General features: G+C 52.7%; 1 protein-coding gene across 3 annotated transcripts; it reads left to right on the top strand.

The window, feature by feature from the left end:
* Positions 1-181: 181 nt before the first annotated feature.
* Positions 182-12680, top strand: KCND1 (potassium voltage-gated channel subfamily D member 1). 3 transcript variants are annotated; one of them, XM_077988711.1, is made up of 8 exons: positions 182-578; positions 697-955; positions 2297-3539; positions 5608-5770; positions 5870-5953; positions 6041-6139; positions 6413-6663; positions 10880-12680. In XM_077988711.1, the coding sequence occupies exons 3-8, from the start codon at positions 2419-2421 to the stop codon at positions 11103-11105; spliced, it is 1944 nt and encodes a 647-aa protein (XP_077844837.1). In that variant the 5' UTR covers positions 182-578; positions 697-955; positions 2297-2418; the 3' UTR covers positions 11106-12680. The 3 variants fall into 3 exon arrangements, with proteins under 3 accessions (XP_077844837.1, XP_028698304.1, XP_077844838.1); XM_028842471.2 differs by having other exon boundaries at positions 335-578; positions 2320-3539; XM_077988712.1 differs by lacking the exon at positions 182-578 and having other exon boundaries at positions 746-955; positions 2465-3539.
* Positions 12681-14006: the final 1326 nt, after the last annotated feature.

Raw genomic sequence — 14006 nt, 5'->3', positions numbered from 1 at the left:
GGGATAAGTCTCTCCATCTGACAAATGAGGAAACAATGCAAGTCACTTGCTCAAGGATGCAGCAAGTCAGTGGCAAAGGTGGGGTCTGAACCCACCCATAGCCAGCCAGAGGCATTCCATAATCAGTGCTCCTGCCATCCAGAAGCAGAGCCCTCTAGCGGAGGAGGTATGATTTGAGGCCACTGGATGTGGACAGATAAGAGAGACTGCCCCCTCAGAGTGGGGCCTGCCTGAGAGACGACTTGGTAGAGGGGTGGGACCTGGATTGTCCCCCTCTACGTTCCCTTTATCCTCATTTCATATCTAAAAACAGGAAGTCGTGTGCTCCAGTCCCACAGCCGAAGTCTTAGAGCTGGGGCTCTAACCCATGCTGCGTCCCTCAAGGGGGCAGCTTCGGAAGCTTGGCCATCTAGAGAAACACTCCCCAGCAATTACCCCCGACTCCTGGCTCTCCTGCCCTTCCACAGTCTGGGGGGCAGGGAGGGGACAGCGCTGCATCATTCCCTGTGGCACTCCGCTCTGGGGCCATTAACAGACGCCTCCCCATCGATCGGATCTGCTAAGTGCTGCTGATTCAGGCGAGTGGGGGTGGGGGCCCCTGGGGGCAGAGGGGGTAGGAGCTGGGCAGGAAGAGAGGGGAGTCCAGGAAGGAGGTGGAGAGAATTGGCAAAGTTCCCTGCCACCCCCATTTTCCAGATGACGCGACTGAGGCCCAACCAGCTTTGTAGGAGGCGGAGTCTCCCCAGGGTCCCTCTCTGGCTGTCCTAGGGGAGGGGGCTCGGGGAGCCACGAGGCCCCTCCCTGCCTCCCTCCATCTCCCGGCAAGCTCGGAGGGGCGGGGAGAGAGAGCCAGAGGAGGAGGAGAACTCAGGCAGCTCTGCAGAGGGGGCCAGGAGCTCGGGTGTTTGGTACCCCCAGCCCCACCGCTGTTGCTGCTGCTGCAACGGGGACACAGGTGAGGACGGCCCGAGAGGGAGGGGGAGGGGGACCACCACTAGCGCTGTCCTCATCCTTCCCTGGTCCAGCCCCCATGCCCTAGCCCATCCTGGGATAGTCCCCAGGGGTCCCACTGGACCTTGCCCTTCCCAGGCCTCCTTCCGGGGACCCTGCGCCCTCTCCCTGCCTATGCCACCTCTCCTACGCCTGGCTGTGGTTGCTTCTCTTCCTCCTGCTGCCGCTGCTGCTACTGCCACTGCCCAGCACACACCGCCAGCCCCTCGGGGTGTGGTTTCCCCAGACCTGCCCCCAACGGTGGGACCCAGCCTTCTCCCGGCCTCCCCTGCCAGCTTCCTGCAAAGCCCAGGAGCCCCCCTCCCCGGAGACACACCCAACTCCCTTTCAACACCCCACCCTCCTCTTAACCCCATTTTGGGGGTAACCCCCTTCCTCTTATTTAGTCTTCATAGATCCCCTGGGTGCTCTGGGACTGTGCCCAACTTCCTAACATTTGAGTCCCAGCTCCTTGGAATTCCCCAGGCCCCTTTTTCCTCCCCATAGAACTCCTGAGACTGTCGACCAGGCTTTCTTGGCCCGTCTAGATACCCACCTCCCCCAGATAACTCTCAGCCTCTCAAAAAATAACCCAGCCCCCTATCCACCCCTTTGGATAACCTCTTCCCCTCTCCAGCCCTACTAGGCGGCCCTCGCCTCTCCTTTCTTCCCCAGAACTCCTCTAGAGTACAGACATCCCCCCAGGCTATTCTTGGCAACTCTAGGCAGTCCCAAGACACCTTTCAGCCTCTTTACAACCTCCTGGATCCACAGCCACCCCTCCAGATGCACCAGCTGCCTTTCCAGATCCATGAGGGGGGTCTAACCCTCTTATGCTTCCCCTAGAAGCTTGAGGGTGTGGACAACCCTCCTCACCTGTCTCAGCCCCTCTAGAACCCCCACTTCCAGACACTCTCAGTCTCTTTCAAGCACCTCTGGTCCCATTTCTACCCCTCCGGATGCCCCAGTCTCCTCTCCACCTCCACAAAGGAGTTCCAGGCTCTTCTGCCTTCCCTGAGACTCTTGAGAGTGTAGAGAACTCCTCACGTGTTTCTTGGCCCCTCTAGACGCCCCCAGACACCTCTCAGGCACAGGCTAACTCCTTTAGAATCATCTCAGTCTCTCTAAACCCTCCCTCAGCTCCTTCTTGGCCCCATCCCCACACCTCTTTTCTGTTCTCTATGTCCCCAAGTCCCTTCTTAGTCCCTCAGGACATTGCCCAGGCCCCTCCTAGGCTCTGTAAATGTCCCCCAAACTCCTTCCCGTCTCTCTAGTTCTTCCTCCTGGTTCCTCTTGGCCTCTCTAGACACCCCCAGTTTCCTTGTTCAGGTGGCTCAAGGCTTCTCCAAGCCCCCACCATCCTGGAGACAGCCACATTCTCCTACACGCCACCCTCACTAACTCTCCCTGGGCTTGGGGAGCGGCACGATGGCGGCAGGCCTGGCCACGTGGCTGCCTTTTGCCCGGGCGGCAGCAGTGGGCTGGCTGCCCCTGGCCCAGCAGCCCCTGCCCCCAGCACCGGGGGTGAAGACATCTCGAGGAGATGAGGTTCTGGTGGTGAACGTGAGCGGACGGCGCTTTGAGACCTGGAAGAATACGCTGGACCGCTACCCAGATACCTTGTTGGGCAGCTCAGAGAAGGAATTCTTCTACGATGCTGACTCAGGCGAGTACTTCTTCGATCGCGACCCTGACATGTTCCGCCATGTGCTGAACTTCTACCGAACGGGGCGTCTGCACTGCCCACGGCAGGAGTGCATCCAGGCCTTCGACGAAGAGCTGGCCTTCTACGGCCTGGTCCCCGAGCTAGTTGGTGACTGCTGCCTTGAAGAGTATCGGGACCGAAAGAAGGAGAATGCCGAGCGCCTGGCAGAGGATGAGGAGGCCGAGCAGGCCGGGGACGGCCCAGCCCTGCCTGCGGGCAGCTCCCTGCGGCAGCGGCTCTGGCGGGCCTTCGAGAATCCACATACGAGCACTGCAGCCCTCGTTTTCTACTACGTGACCGGCTTCTTCATCGCCGTGTCGGTCATCGCCAATGTGGTGGAGACCATCCCATGCCGCGGCGCTGCACGCAGGTCCTCGAGGGAGCAGCCCTGTGGCGAACGCTTCCCACAGGCCTTTTTCTGCATGGACACAGCCTGTGTACTCATATTCACAGGTGAATATCTCCTGCGGCTGTTTGCTGCCCCCAGCCGTTGCCGCTTCCTGCGGAGTGTCATGAGCCTCATTGACGTGGTGGCCATCCTGCCCTACTACATTGGGCTTTTGGTGCCCAAGAACGACGATGTCTCAGGCGCCTTTGTCACCCTGCGTGTGTTCCGGGTGTTTCGCATCTTCAAGTTCTCCAGGCACTCACAGGGCTTGAGGATTCTGGGCTACACACTCAAGAGCTGTGCCTCTGAGCTGGGCTTTCTCCTCTTTTCTCTAACCATGGCCATCATCATCTTTGCCACTGTCATGTTTTATGCGGAGAAGGGCACAAACAAGACCAACTTTACAAGCATCCCTGCGGCCTTCTGGTATACCATTGTCACCATGACCACGCTTGGGTGAGTGCGGACTCCATGTTGGGGGCTGCCTGATTACACTCACCCTTTCTGTAAAATTAGGAAGTTTAAAGGAATGATCTCCTTCCTCCCTCCCTCCCTCCCTCCCTCCCTTCCTTCCTCTTTCTTTTTTAGATGGAGTCTTACTCTGTTGCCCAGGCTGGAGTGCAGTGGCAAGATCTCAGCTCACTGCAACCTCTGCTTCCTGGGTTCAAGTGATTCTCCCGCTTCAGAATCCCAAGTAGCTGGGATTACAGGTGCATGCCACCATGCCCAGCTAATTTTTGTATTTTTAGTAGAGATGGGATTTCACCATGTTGGCCAGGCTGGTCTCAAACTCCTGACCTCAGGTGATCCGCCCACCTTGGCCTCCCAAAGGGCTGGGATTACAGGCATGAGCCATCGTGCCTGGCCTCTCTCTCTTTTTGAGCTTCAGTTTGCTAATCTGTACAAACTGAAGGAGCTGGACTTATTCTTCAGATCCCTCCCAGCTCTGACAATGCCTTGATTTTCTAGGTCAGGAGACTTGGGTTCAAGGATTGTCTTAGCTGTTCTCTTTCTGTTGATGTCATTTTCTCATGGCCTCAGTTTTCCCCTCTGTAAAATGGGGAATGCTGATCCCTTCATCATCTAGAGAGGATTCAATGACATCACAGTTGTGAAAGTTCTCTGAATGTTTCTGGTGCAGGATACATAGGTGTTGGCTTTCTAGCACCTCTTTTTCTGTTTTGGGGACCCATGTCTCCCAACCTTCTAGAATTGTCTGCTGTGTGGGGCACTACTTCTGTGCCTTTGTGATTCCTTGATGTTTCCCAGAACAAGATGTTTTCAGCTTTTTTTTTTTTTTTTTTTTGGTAGATCCCTGCAGAAGAAACAGAGTTCGGATAAAAGTATCAAATGGAATCATTGAACTCATGAGCTTTCTAAAGATACTGTCTAGGGCAGATGCTGTGATCCTTCTCTAAGTTTCCATCACTGGGATTGGGTATACAGTTGGTGCTCAGTATCTGTTGAAGGAATGACTGAATGAGTTGGGTTTGCTCAGTTTCTTCATAGAGGTACAAAAAAAGTTGACTTGGGGTTTCTAAAGCGTAGAAACCCCAATTCTAGTTGGAGGTCCAGGATCAGACCAACAAACAAATACAGAGCACTGACAGTAGGCTGGAACTGAGTATTTTGATGGCTTTTACTCTATTCAAGTCCTCACAACAACTCTGTGAGGGTGGATGTCTGCCCATGTCTCATAGTTGAGGACACGGTCTGAGATGACACATCAGAGAGCCAGCAATGGCCAAGTTGGAGAGACTTTTGAGCAGAGTCCTGAATGCTTAAAATGAGTCAAAATACAGAAATAAGGAACAGCCATCCTAGGGCACAGTGAAAAGGCTTAGAGGCTAAAGACTGCAGAGACTGTTTCTGTGGAGGAGTTCTGATTGGTTCTGCGGTCAGAACAAAAGTATGCAGTGTGATCTTGGGCGAGTCAGTTACAGAACCCCCCTGATCTTCAGGGGAGCTCTCTGTGAACAAGTTAGTAAGGTTGGCTTGGCTCTATCTCTATGGGAGGTGGGTGGCATGGAGAAAGACAGGGGGGTTTCAAGGCTCCTCCCTGTTTTGTCATATGTGGACAGTTTTCAAAGATTCCCCTACAGGGAAATGAAAAGGGGTCCTACTTAGACCGGGTAAGAGAGGCAGCCAAAACCAACAAAACACTCAGCCTGGGACTTGAAGCCCTTCGACCGGCCCATGGTGCTGGGACTCTCCTCCTAGGAGGAGGCTGTGTTCACTGTCTGTGACTTCCTCATGCTCCCCTCTGTTGGTTTTCATAGATTTCTAGCTGACTCAGGTGCTTGGTATGTAGCTTGGACAGGGGCAGCAGATGGTAGGGGTTGAGGGCCAGGCCCATTTCTCACTTGACTCCCCAACATTTTACAGAGCAAGAAACTGAGGGACTCAGAAGGTTTGAGTGCCTGGCCAGGGTCACAGAGCTAGCCCGGATTAGATGGGATGGAGTGAGGGACTGAAAGGTAGGTGGGCACTTTTCCTGACCTTGGCCTACCTCCCCTCACTCCAGCTATGGAGACATGGTGCCCAGCACCATTGCTGGCAAGATTTTCGGGTCCATCTGCTCACTCAGTGGCGTCTTGGTCATTGCCCTGCCTGTGCCAGTCATTGTGTCCAACTTTAGCCGCATCTACCACCAGAACCAGCGGGCTGACAAGCGCCGAGCACAGCAGGTAACTGCGCTTTCCATCCGAGCACCTCCCACTCCCTACACCCCAAGCCAGTCTACTTTGGGGCTTACCCACCTGACCTTTTATCTCCTCTCTCTGCAGAAGGTGCGCTTGGCAAGGATCCGATTGGCAAAGAGTGGTACCACCAATGCCTTCCTGCAGTACAAGCAGAATGGGGGCCTTGAGGTGGGTTGGGGCCTGGATTGGGGTTGCAGTGAGTCATAACAGGGGGAGGAAGGTGCTGCCCTTATTGCTCTGCTCCATCCACTCCAGGACAGCGGCAGTGGCGAGGAACAGGCTCTTTGTGTCAGGAACCGTTCTGCCTTTGAACAGCAACATCACCACTTGCTGCATTGTCTAGAGAAGACAACGGTGAGACCTAATGTGAGGTGGTATAGCAGAATAGAAAGGGGTCCCTCTGAGGCCATGCCAGTTCTCTCCCTTGGATGGGAGGCTCACTACAAATTGTGGAAATCACACAGAGCTTCCTGGAAGAGGCTACAGGAGAGCCAAGCCTTGAAGGATGGGCAAGGGAAGGCAAGAGGGAGCAATTTACAGAAAGGAGAGAACAGCCTGAGCAAAGGCTTGAGGGTGGGATTAGCTCCCATGGGATGCCCCGTGACCCCGCCTCCCTTCTGCCCACAGTGTCATGAGTTCACAGACGAGCTCACCTTCAGCGAAGCCCTGGGAGCCGTCTCGCCGGGTGGCCGCACCAGCCGCAGCACCTCTGTGTCTTCCCAGCCAATGGGACATGGAAGCCTGCTGTCTTCTTGTTGCCCTCGCAGGGCCAAGCGCCGTGCCATCCGCCTTGCCAACTCCACTGCCTCAGTCAGCCGTGGCAGCATGCAGGAGCTGGACATGCTGGCAGGGCTGCGCAGGAGCCCTGCCCCCCAGAGGTAAGCAGCCCTCCTACCTGCTAGCCACAGCTGGGGAAGCTCAGAGCTTAGACCAGAAGCTCTGAGATTCCATGACTCCAGGCCTAGCAAGTCAAGCTCGAACCCAAACCCCTCCCTACTGGAAGCTTGGGCTTATCTTGTCTGGATCTCATTCTTCATCCATTCTTTTTTTTTTTTTTTTTTTTTTTTGAGACAGAGTCTCACTGTCACCCAGGCTGAAGTGCAATGGCGGGATCTCAGCTCACTGCAACCTCCACCTCCTGGGTTCAAGCGATTCTCCTGCCGCAGCCTCATGAGTAGCTGGGGTTACAGGCACATGCCACCATGCCCAGCTAATTTTTGTATTTTTAGTAGAGATGAGGTTTTGCCATGTTACCCAGACTAGTCTCAAACTCCTCACCTCAAGTGATCCACCTGCCTCAGCCTCCCAGAGTGCTGAGATTACAGGCATGAGCCACCTCGCCTGGCCTCTTCATCCATTCTTTCACCAAACATTTATTGAGCACCTATTGTGTGGCAGGCACAGTTGTAGGCAACTTGGATGTGGCAGTCAATGAACAGACAGAAGCCCCTGTATCCTATTCTAGTGGGATAAGACAGTTAACTTCTATTCTAGTGGGATAGGACAGTTAATAAACAAATACATAGATTATATAGCATATCAAACAGCTGTAAATGCCAAGGAGAAAAGTCAGTCAGGGATGGGGGCTAGAAAGCATAGAGCAGGCCAGGTGCGGTGGCTCATGCCTATAATCCCACCACTTTGGGAGGCCAAGGCGAGCGGATAACAGGAGTTCGAGACCAGCCTGGCTAACATAGTGAAACCCTGTTTCTATTAAAAATACAAAATACTAGCTGGGTGTGGTGGTGTGCACCTGTAATCCCAGTTACTTGGGAGGCTGAGGCAGGAGAATCACCTGAACCAGGGAGGTGGAGGTTCCAGTGAGCTGAGATCGCACCATTGCACTCCAGCTTGGGCAACAACAGCAAAACGCTGTCTCAAAAAAAAAAAAAAGAAAAGAAAAAAAAAAAAAAGAAAAAAAGCATAGAGCAGGTGGTGATGCAGATTTTTTTTTTTTTTTTTTGAGACGGAGTCTCGCTCTGTTGCCCAGGCTGGAGTGCAGTGGCGCGATCTCAGTTCACTACAAGCTCTGCCTCCTAGGTGCATGCCATTCTCCTGCCTCAGCCTCCTGAGTAGCTGGGACTACAGGCGCCTGCCACCACGCCTGGCTAAGTTTTTGTATTTTTAGTAGGGACAGGGTTTCACAGTGTTAGCCAGGATGGTCTCGATCTCCTGACCTCATGATCTGCCTACCTCGGCCTCCCAAAGTGCTGGGATTACAGGCATGAGCCACCGCGCCCGGCCTTTTTTTTTTTTTTTTTTTTGAGACTGAGTCTTGCTCTCTTGCCAGGCTGGAGTGCAGTGGCTCAATCTCAGCCCACTGCAACCTCTGCCTCCTGGGTTCAAGCGACTCTCCTGCCTCAGGCTCCCAAGAAGCTGGGCCTATAGGCATGCGGCACCACACCCAGCTAATTTTTGTATTTTTAGTAGAGACAGGGTTTCACCATGTTGGCTAGGATGGTATCGATCTCCTGACCTCATGATCCACCCACCTCGGCCTCCCAAAGTGCTGGGATTACAGGCGTGAGCCATCGCGCCTGGCTGCGTTTTTTGGTTTTTCTTTTGAGATGAAGTTTTGCTCTTGTTGCCCAGGCTGGAGTGCAGTGGTGCAATCTCGGCTCACTGCAACCTCTGCCTCCCGGGTTCAGATGATTCTCCTGCCTCAGCCTCCCGAATAGCTGGGATCACAGGTGCCCGCCACCATACCCAGCTAGTTTTTTATATTTATATATTTATTTATTTATTTATTTATTTATTTATTTATTTTTGAGATGGAGTCCTGCTCTGTCGCCCAGACTGGAGTGCAGTGGCGCGATCTTGGCTTACTGCAACCTCCACCCCCCGGGTTCAAGCAGTTCTCTGCCTTAGCCTCCCAAGTAGCTGGGACTGCAAGTGCGTGCCACCACGCCCAGCTAATTTTTGTATTTTTAGTAAAGATGGGGTTTTGCCATGTTGGCCAGGATGGTCTCAATCTCTTGACCTTGTGATCTGGCCACCTCGACCTCCTAAAGTGCTGGGATTACGGGCATGAGCCACTGCACCCGCCAATTTTTTATATTTTTAGTAGAGATGAGGTTTCACCATGTTGGCCAGGCTGGCCTCAAACTCCTGACCTTCAGGTGGTCCACCTGCCTCGGCCTCCCAGAGTGCTGGGATTACAGGCATGAGCCACCACTCTCAGTTGGTGATGCAGTTTTAATAGTGTGGTCAGGGAAGGCTTTACTGAGGTGACAACTGAGCCAAGACCTGAAGGAGGCAAAGGAGTGGGCTATGCAGAGGAAGGAAGAGCTTTCTAAGCAGAGTGAACAGCCTGTGCAAAGGCCTTGAAGCAGATGTGGGTCCACATTAGAGACATAGCAAGGAAGCTATCATGGGTGGAGGAGAGTGAGCTAGGGGGAGAGTGGTAAGAGGCAAACTCAGAAAGGAGTGAGGGTCCCACCTTAGATCCTACTGTAGACACTTTGTAAGGACTTGGACACTGTTAGGAGTAACCATGAGAGAACATTTTCATGTGTATGCTCATTGTGTTCCAGACACTGCTCTGAGCACTTCGTAACATTTTCAATCTCATTTAATCTCCACAGCAACCCTATGGGAGATAGTGTTCATTCCACGCTACAGATGAGAGAAGAGAGAGGTTTGGAGTGGTTAAAATAGGACCAGGATTTGAACCCAGGACTGTCTGACTCTAGAGTCCTCACTCTTTTTTTTTTTTTTTTTTTTTTTTTTGAGACGGAGTCTCGCTCTGTCGCCCAGGCTGGAGTGCAGTGGCGCGATCTCGGCTCACTGCAAGCTTCGCCTCCCGGGTTCACGCCATTCTCCTGCCTCAGCCTCCCGAGTAGCTGGGACTACAGGCGCCCACAACCGCGCCCGGCTAATTTTTTGTATTTTTATTTTTATTTTTTATTTTTTTGAGACAGAGTCTTGCTCTGTAGCCCGGGCTGGAGTGCAGTGGCCGGATCTCAGCTCACTGCAAGCTCCGCCTCCCGGGTTTAGGCCATTCTCCTGCCTCAGCCTCCGGAGTAGCTGGGACTACAGGCGCCCGCCACCTCGCCCGGCTAGTTTTTTATATTTTTAGTAGAGACGGGGTTTCACGGTGTTAGCCAGGATGGTCTCGATCTCCTGACCTCGTGATCCGCCCGTCTTGGCCTCCCAAAGTGCTGGGATTACAGGCTTGAGCCACCGCGCCCGGCCAATTTTTTGTATTTTTAGTAGAGACGGGGTTTCACCGTGGTCTCGATCTCCTGACCTTGTGATCCGCCCGCCTCGGCCTCCCAAAGTGCTGGGATTACAGGCGTGAGCCACCACGCCCGGCGAGTCCTCACTCTTTACCACCATAATTGGGGATGCAGGAGAAGTACTTACGTCCTTAGCAGTGTCAGGGACCCAGTAGGTGCTCAATAAATGCCATGATTGCTATGGCAAGTATTAACTTTTTTTTTTTTTTTTTTGCGACTGAGTCTCACTCTGTTTCCCAGGCTGGAGTGCAGTGGCGCAATTTCGGCTCACTGCAAGCTCCGCATCCTGGGTTCATGCCATTCTCCTGCCTCAGCCTCCTGAGTAGCTGGGACTACAGGTGTCTGCCACCACGCCCAGCTAATTTTTTGTATTTTTAGTAGAGATGGAGTTTCACCATGTTAGCCAGGATGGTCTCAATCTCCTGATCTCGTGATCCGCCTGCCTTGGCCTCCCAAAGTGCTGGGATTACAGGCATGAGCCACCGCGCCTGGCTGATAACTTTTATTTATTTATTTATTTATTTATTTATTTATTTTGTGATGGCGTCTCATTCCGTCGCCCAGGTTGAAGTGCAGGGGTGCAATCTCAGCTCACTGCAACCTCCACCTCCTGGGTTCAAGCAATTCTCCTGCCTCAGCCTCCCAAGTAGCTGGGATTACAGGCATGCGCCACCATGCCCGGCTAATTTTTTGTATTTAGTAGAGACCAGGTTTCACCACGTTGGTCAGGCTGGTCTTGAACTCCTGACCTCAGGTGATCCACCCGCCTTGGCTTCCCAAAGTGCAGGGATTACAGGCATGAGCCACTGCACCCGGCCTAAGATAACTTTTTAAGAGCCTTCCATCTTTTCCACAGCCGCTCCAGCCTCAATGCCAAGCCCCATGACAGCCTTGACCTGAACTGCGACAGCCGGGACTTCGTGGCTGCCATTATCAGTATCCCTACCCCTCCTGCCAACACCCCAGATGAGAGCCAACCTTCCTCCCCTGGTGGCGGCAGCAGGGCCGGCAGCACCCTCAGGAACTCCAGCCTGGGTACCCCTTGCCTCTTCCCTGAGACCGTCAAGATCTCTTCCCTGTGAGGGGTAGACCTGCCCATTCAGAAGGTCCTCTTCATTTTTGGGAAATCCTTTCCAAAGCCATATTTTTGGGAGGCAGAGAGAGGCAGGCTTGGACACCCCTTCTGCCCCCCTACTGAGAACTATGCAATGGAGTTTCATGAAATGGTCCACATAGTGGGGAAGTAGCCAGGAAATGGGAAACTTCCCCCCACCCCAGACATTTTTCCTGGTGGGAGCTGAAGCACTGGGCTTCCACAGGCCCCTGGCCTCCTTGCCCCAGCACACTGGGACTGGCCCCACTCTCCCAGCTGGACTCCTGCATGCTCCTCCCCTTGGGCTCTCAGTTGAAGGTAAAGCTTTGATCTGATATCTGAGGTCTGGCCTAAGAAGGAGAGTTGAGACTTCCACCTCCCTCTGGCTGGGATATGGAGCTTTGGAGGTTCAGAGAAGAGAACCCTCACCTCTGATCTGGCCTCTACACGAGGTCCTCACCCTCTATCTGGCCCAACAATTCCCAGATTCTGAAGCTTGGAATGCAAACACAGGCTTCATGGGCTGTGGCCTCTGCAGTGACCTGCCATCCCCAGGCCTTGCCTGAGGGGTCAGGCTGCCTCTCCCAACACACAGATAGCACAAATTCTACCATCCCCTTCCCTGGCTGCTGGAAATGGGACCCCGCAACCCTGTCCTCTGCCGGGCCCCCAGCAAACTCTAGCAATAGCAGCTGCTGCCGTGTCATTATGCAAAGCCTCTGACCAGTTTGCTGCAGCATTTACATCTGCCCTAATCAGAGGGGCCACCTCTAACTCCTCCTCCTCCTCTCTTCTCCTCTGGTTTGCCTCCTTCCTGGGTTGGGCTGGAGTCTGGACTGGCCAAGATAAGAGCCTGGCAACCAGCAAGAGCTGGGCTGTATTTGGAGATCATGGGCTGATTCCATGTTCTTGGGCAAGAGTCCAGAAGCATCAGGGGCTCAGGCCTGGGATGTTTTTGAACTTTGGGAGTTATAGGAGACAGGAGGAACTTCTCCTCCTCCTCCCCTACAATTCCTTTTCCCATATTCCTTTCTTCTCCCTCTTGGGTCACCTTCCAGAACTCTGCTCTCAGGCTGAAATCTGGCATCATCTCAGGTTCCCTGTCCCCAGCACTGTCCCCATGGAGCTGGCGGCTGACAAAGATGTAGTTTCCATCAGTCAATAAAACCTGAGAGGAGAGATGAGGACTGAGTATCTCCTGGCTCTGTGGATTTGGGGGCTGGGTTGGGCTTGGGGGTTGAAAACACTCTGATTTCAATCCCTTTTGGCTAGGAGAAGGGCAGGTATGGGTCAAGGTATGGGAGATGGATGGTTGGTGATGTATTCTGGAAGACGGGGATCCAGGAGAAATGAAAGAACGTGGTTTGAGGAGTCCATCTACAGCCAGTGAGGCAGGCCAGGGGGTCCTGAGACATTCCTCCTTGGATATCATCTGCGCCAGCTTCCTGATTCACAGATGGGGAAACTGAGACCCAGAGAAACACATAGAGGAGACTTAAACCCAGGCTTCCTGACAGCAAACAACTCTGAATTTAACCCTAATAAAAGCATCACTTGGTTTGGTGAATTTCCTTTCCTTATGGACGCCCCCTACATTCTCTCTTCTGGGCTACTGGCTACACTAGGTTAGTGTGTGGCTGAGTTCTGTAGAGCACTGAGCAGACAGACGATGGATTCAGGTTGATCTGGGTTCCAGTCCCTGGGTGAGAGAATCATTTACCTTCTCTTGCCTCAGGTTGCTAATCTGTGAAATAGGGATAATTCATTTAGTCACCAAATATTTATTAACTTCCATTATGTGCCAGCCCTAGGGATACAAAGGTGGGCAAAGTAGACATTGTCTCTGATGTATAGTTGAGCATGGAAGGCAGACAAGTAATTACAACATGGTGTGGCAGAACTAAGATCCATGGGTTATAGAAGCATGCAGATGGCAGGAGAACTTAACCTGGCCAACACACAAGGAATGAGTTGGAGTTAGCCAGGCAGCAAATCAAAGGATGCAATGTTCTGGGCAGAGGGAACAGCATGTGCAATGACCTGGAGGTTAGAGAGTGAGCTCAGGCCTTTGGGGAACTGAAAGTATTTCAGTCCAGCTGGGGAGGAGAGTGTGGGGCTGAGGAGAGGAAGGATGGAGAGGTAGGCCAGATAACAAAAAGCTTTGACGCTATGACGCGAATTTTGAACTTCATCCTAAAGATAGTGGGGACTTCTAAAGGCTTTTAAACAGAAAAGTCATGATGAAGTTTGTGTTTCAGAATGATCATTCTGGCTATGGAGAGTAGATATAGAGAAACAGTCCTGGAAGGAAGAAAAGTAGGGAGGAGGCTTTTATAATAGTTTAGGTGGTAGGGGACAGTGGCTTGGACTAGAGTAGTGGCAGTAGAATTGGAGAGTCTAGAGATTTGGGAGGTAGAATTGGCAGGACTTGGGATTGACAGGCATGTGGGAGTTGAGGAAGAGGGAGCAGTCAAGGTTGACTCCCAGGTTCTGGCTTGGACAACGGCTGGATGGGAGTGCTATTCCCTGGTAAAGGGAACATCAAAGCTGTTAGCACTCAGTGCTAGGTACATAGTAAGTACTTGGTGAAGGGTAGCCATGATTACTATCTTGAGTTCAGTTTTAGATGTGTAGTGAGTGAAATATATGGGGCTAGGGTGAGATGGTCATGAGAAGATTCAATGTGATAATGTGCATCTGGCACAGAGCCATGAACACAACAGGCCTGGTAAACATGAAAGTCCCCTCCTCCCATTAAGTCTCATGAGCAGAAAACACTACTTAGAACCCATTTATTACTTACACCTTTCAGGGAAGAACTTCAACTAGGGTTAGTATCTGAAGGGAGGCAAGGCTATACTCAAAACAGCTTTCCCATGGTCTCTTTCAG

The sequence above is a fragment of the Macaca mulatta genome, chromosome X (genome assembly GCF_049350105.2).
Source record: "Macaca mulatta isolate MMU2019108-1 chromosome X, T2T-MMU8v2.0, whole genome shotgun sequence".
Lineage (NCBI taxonomy): Eukaryota > Metazoa > Chordata > Mammalia > Primates > Cercopithecidae > Macaca > Macaca mulatta.
The sequence above is the reverse complement of the archived record's forward strand: the minus strand, read 5'-3'. Positions and strand labels throughout refer to the sequence as shown.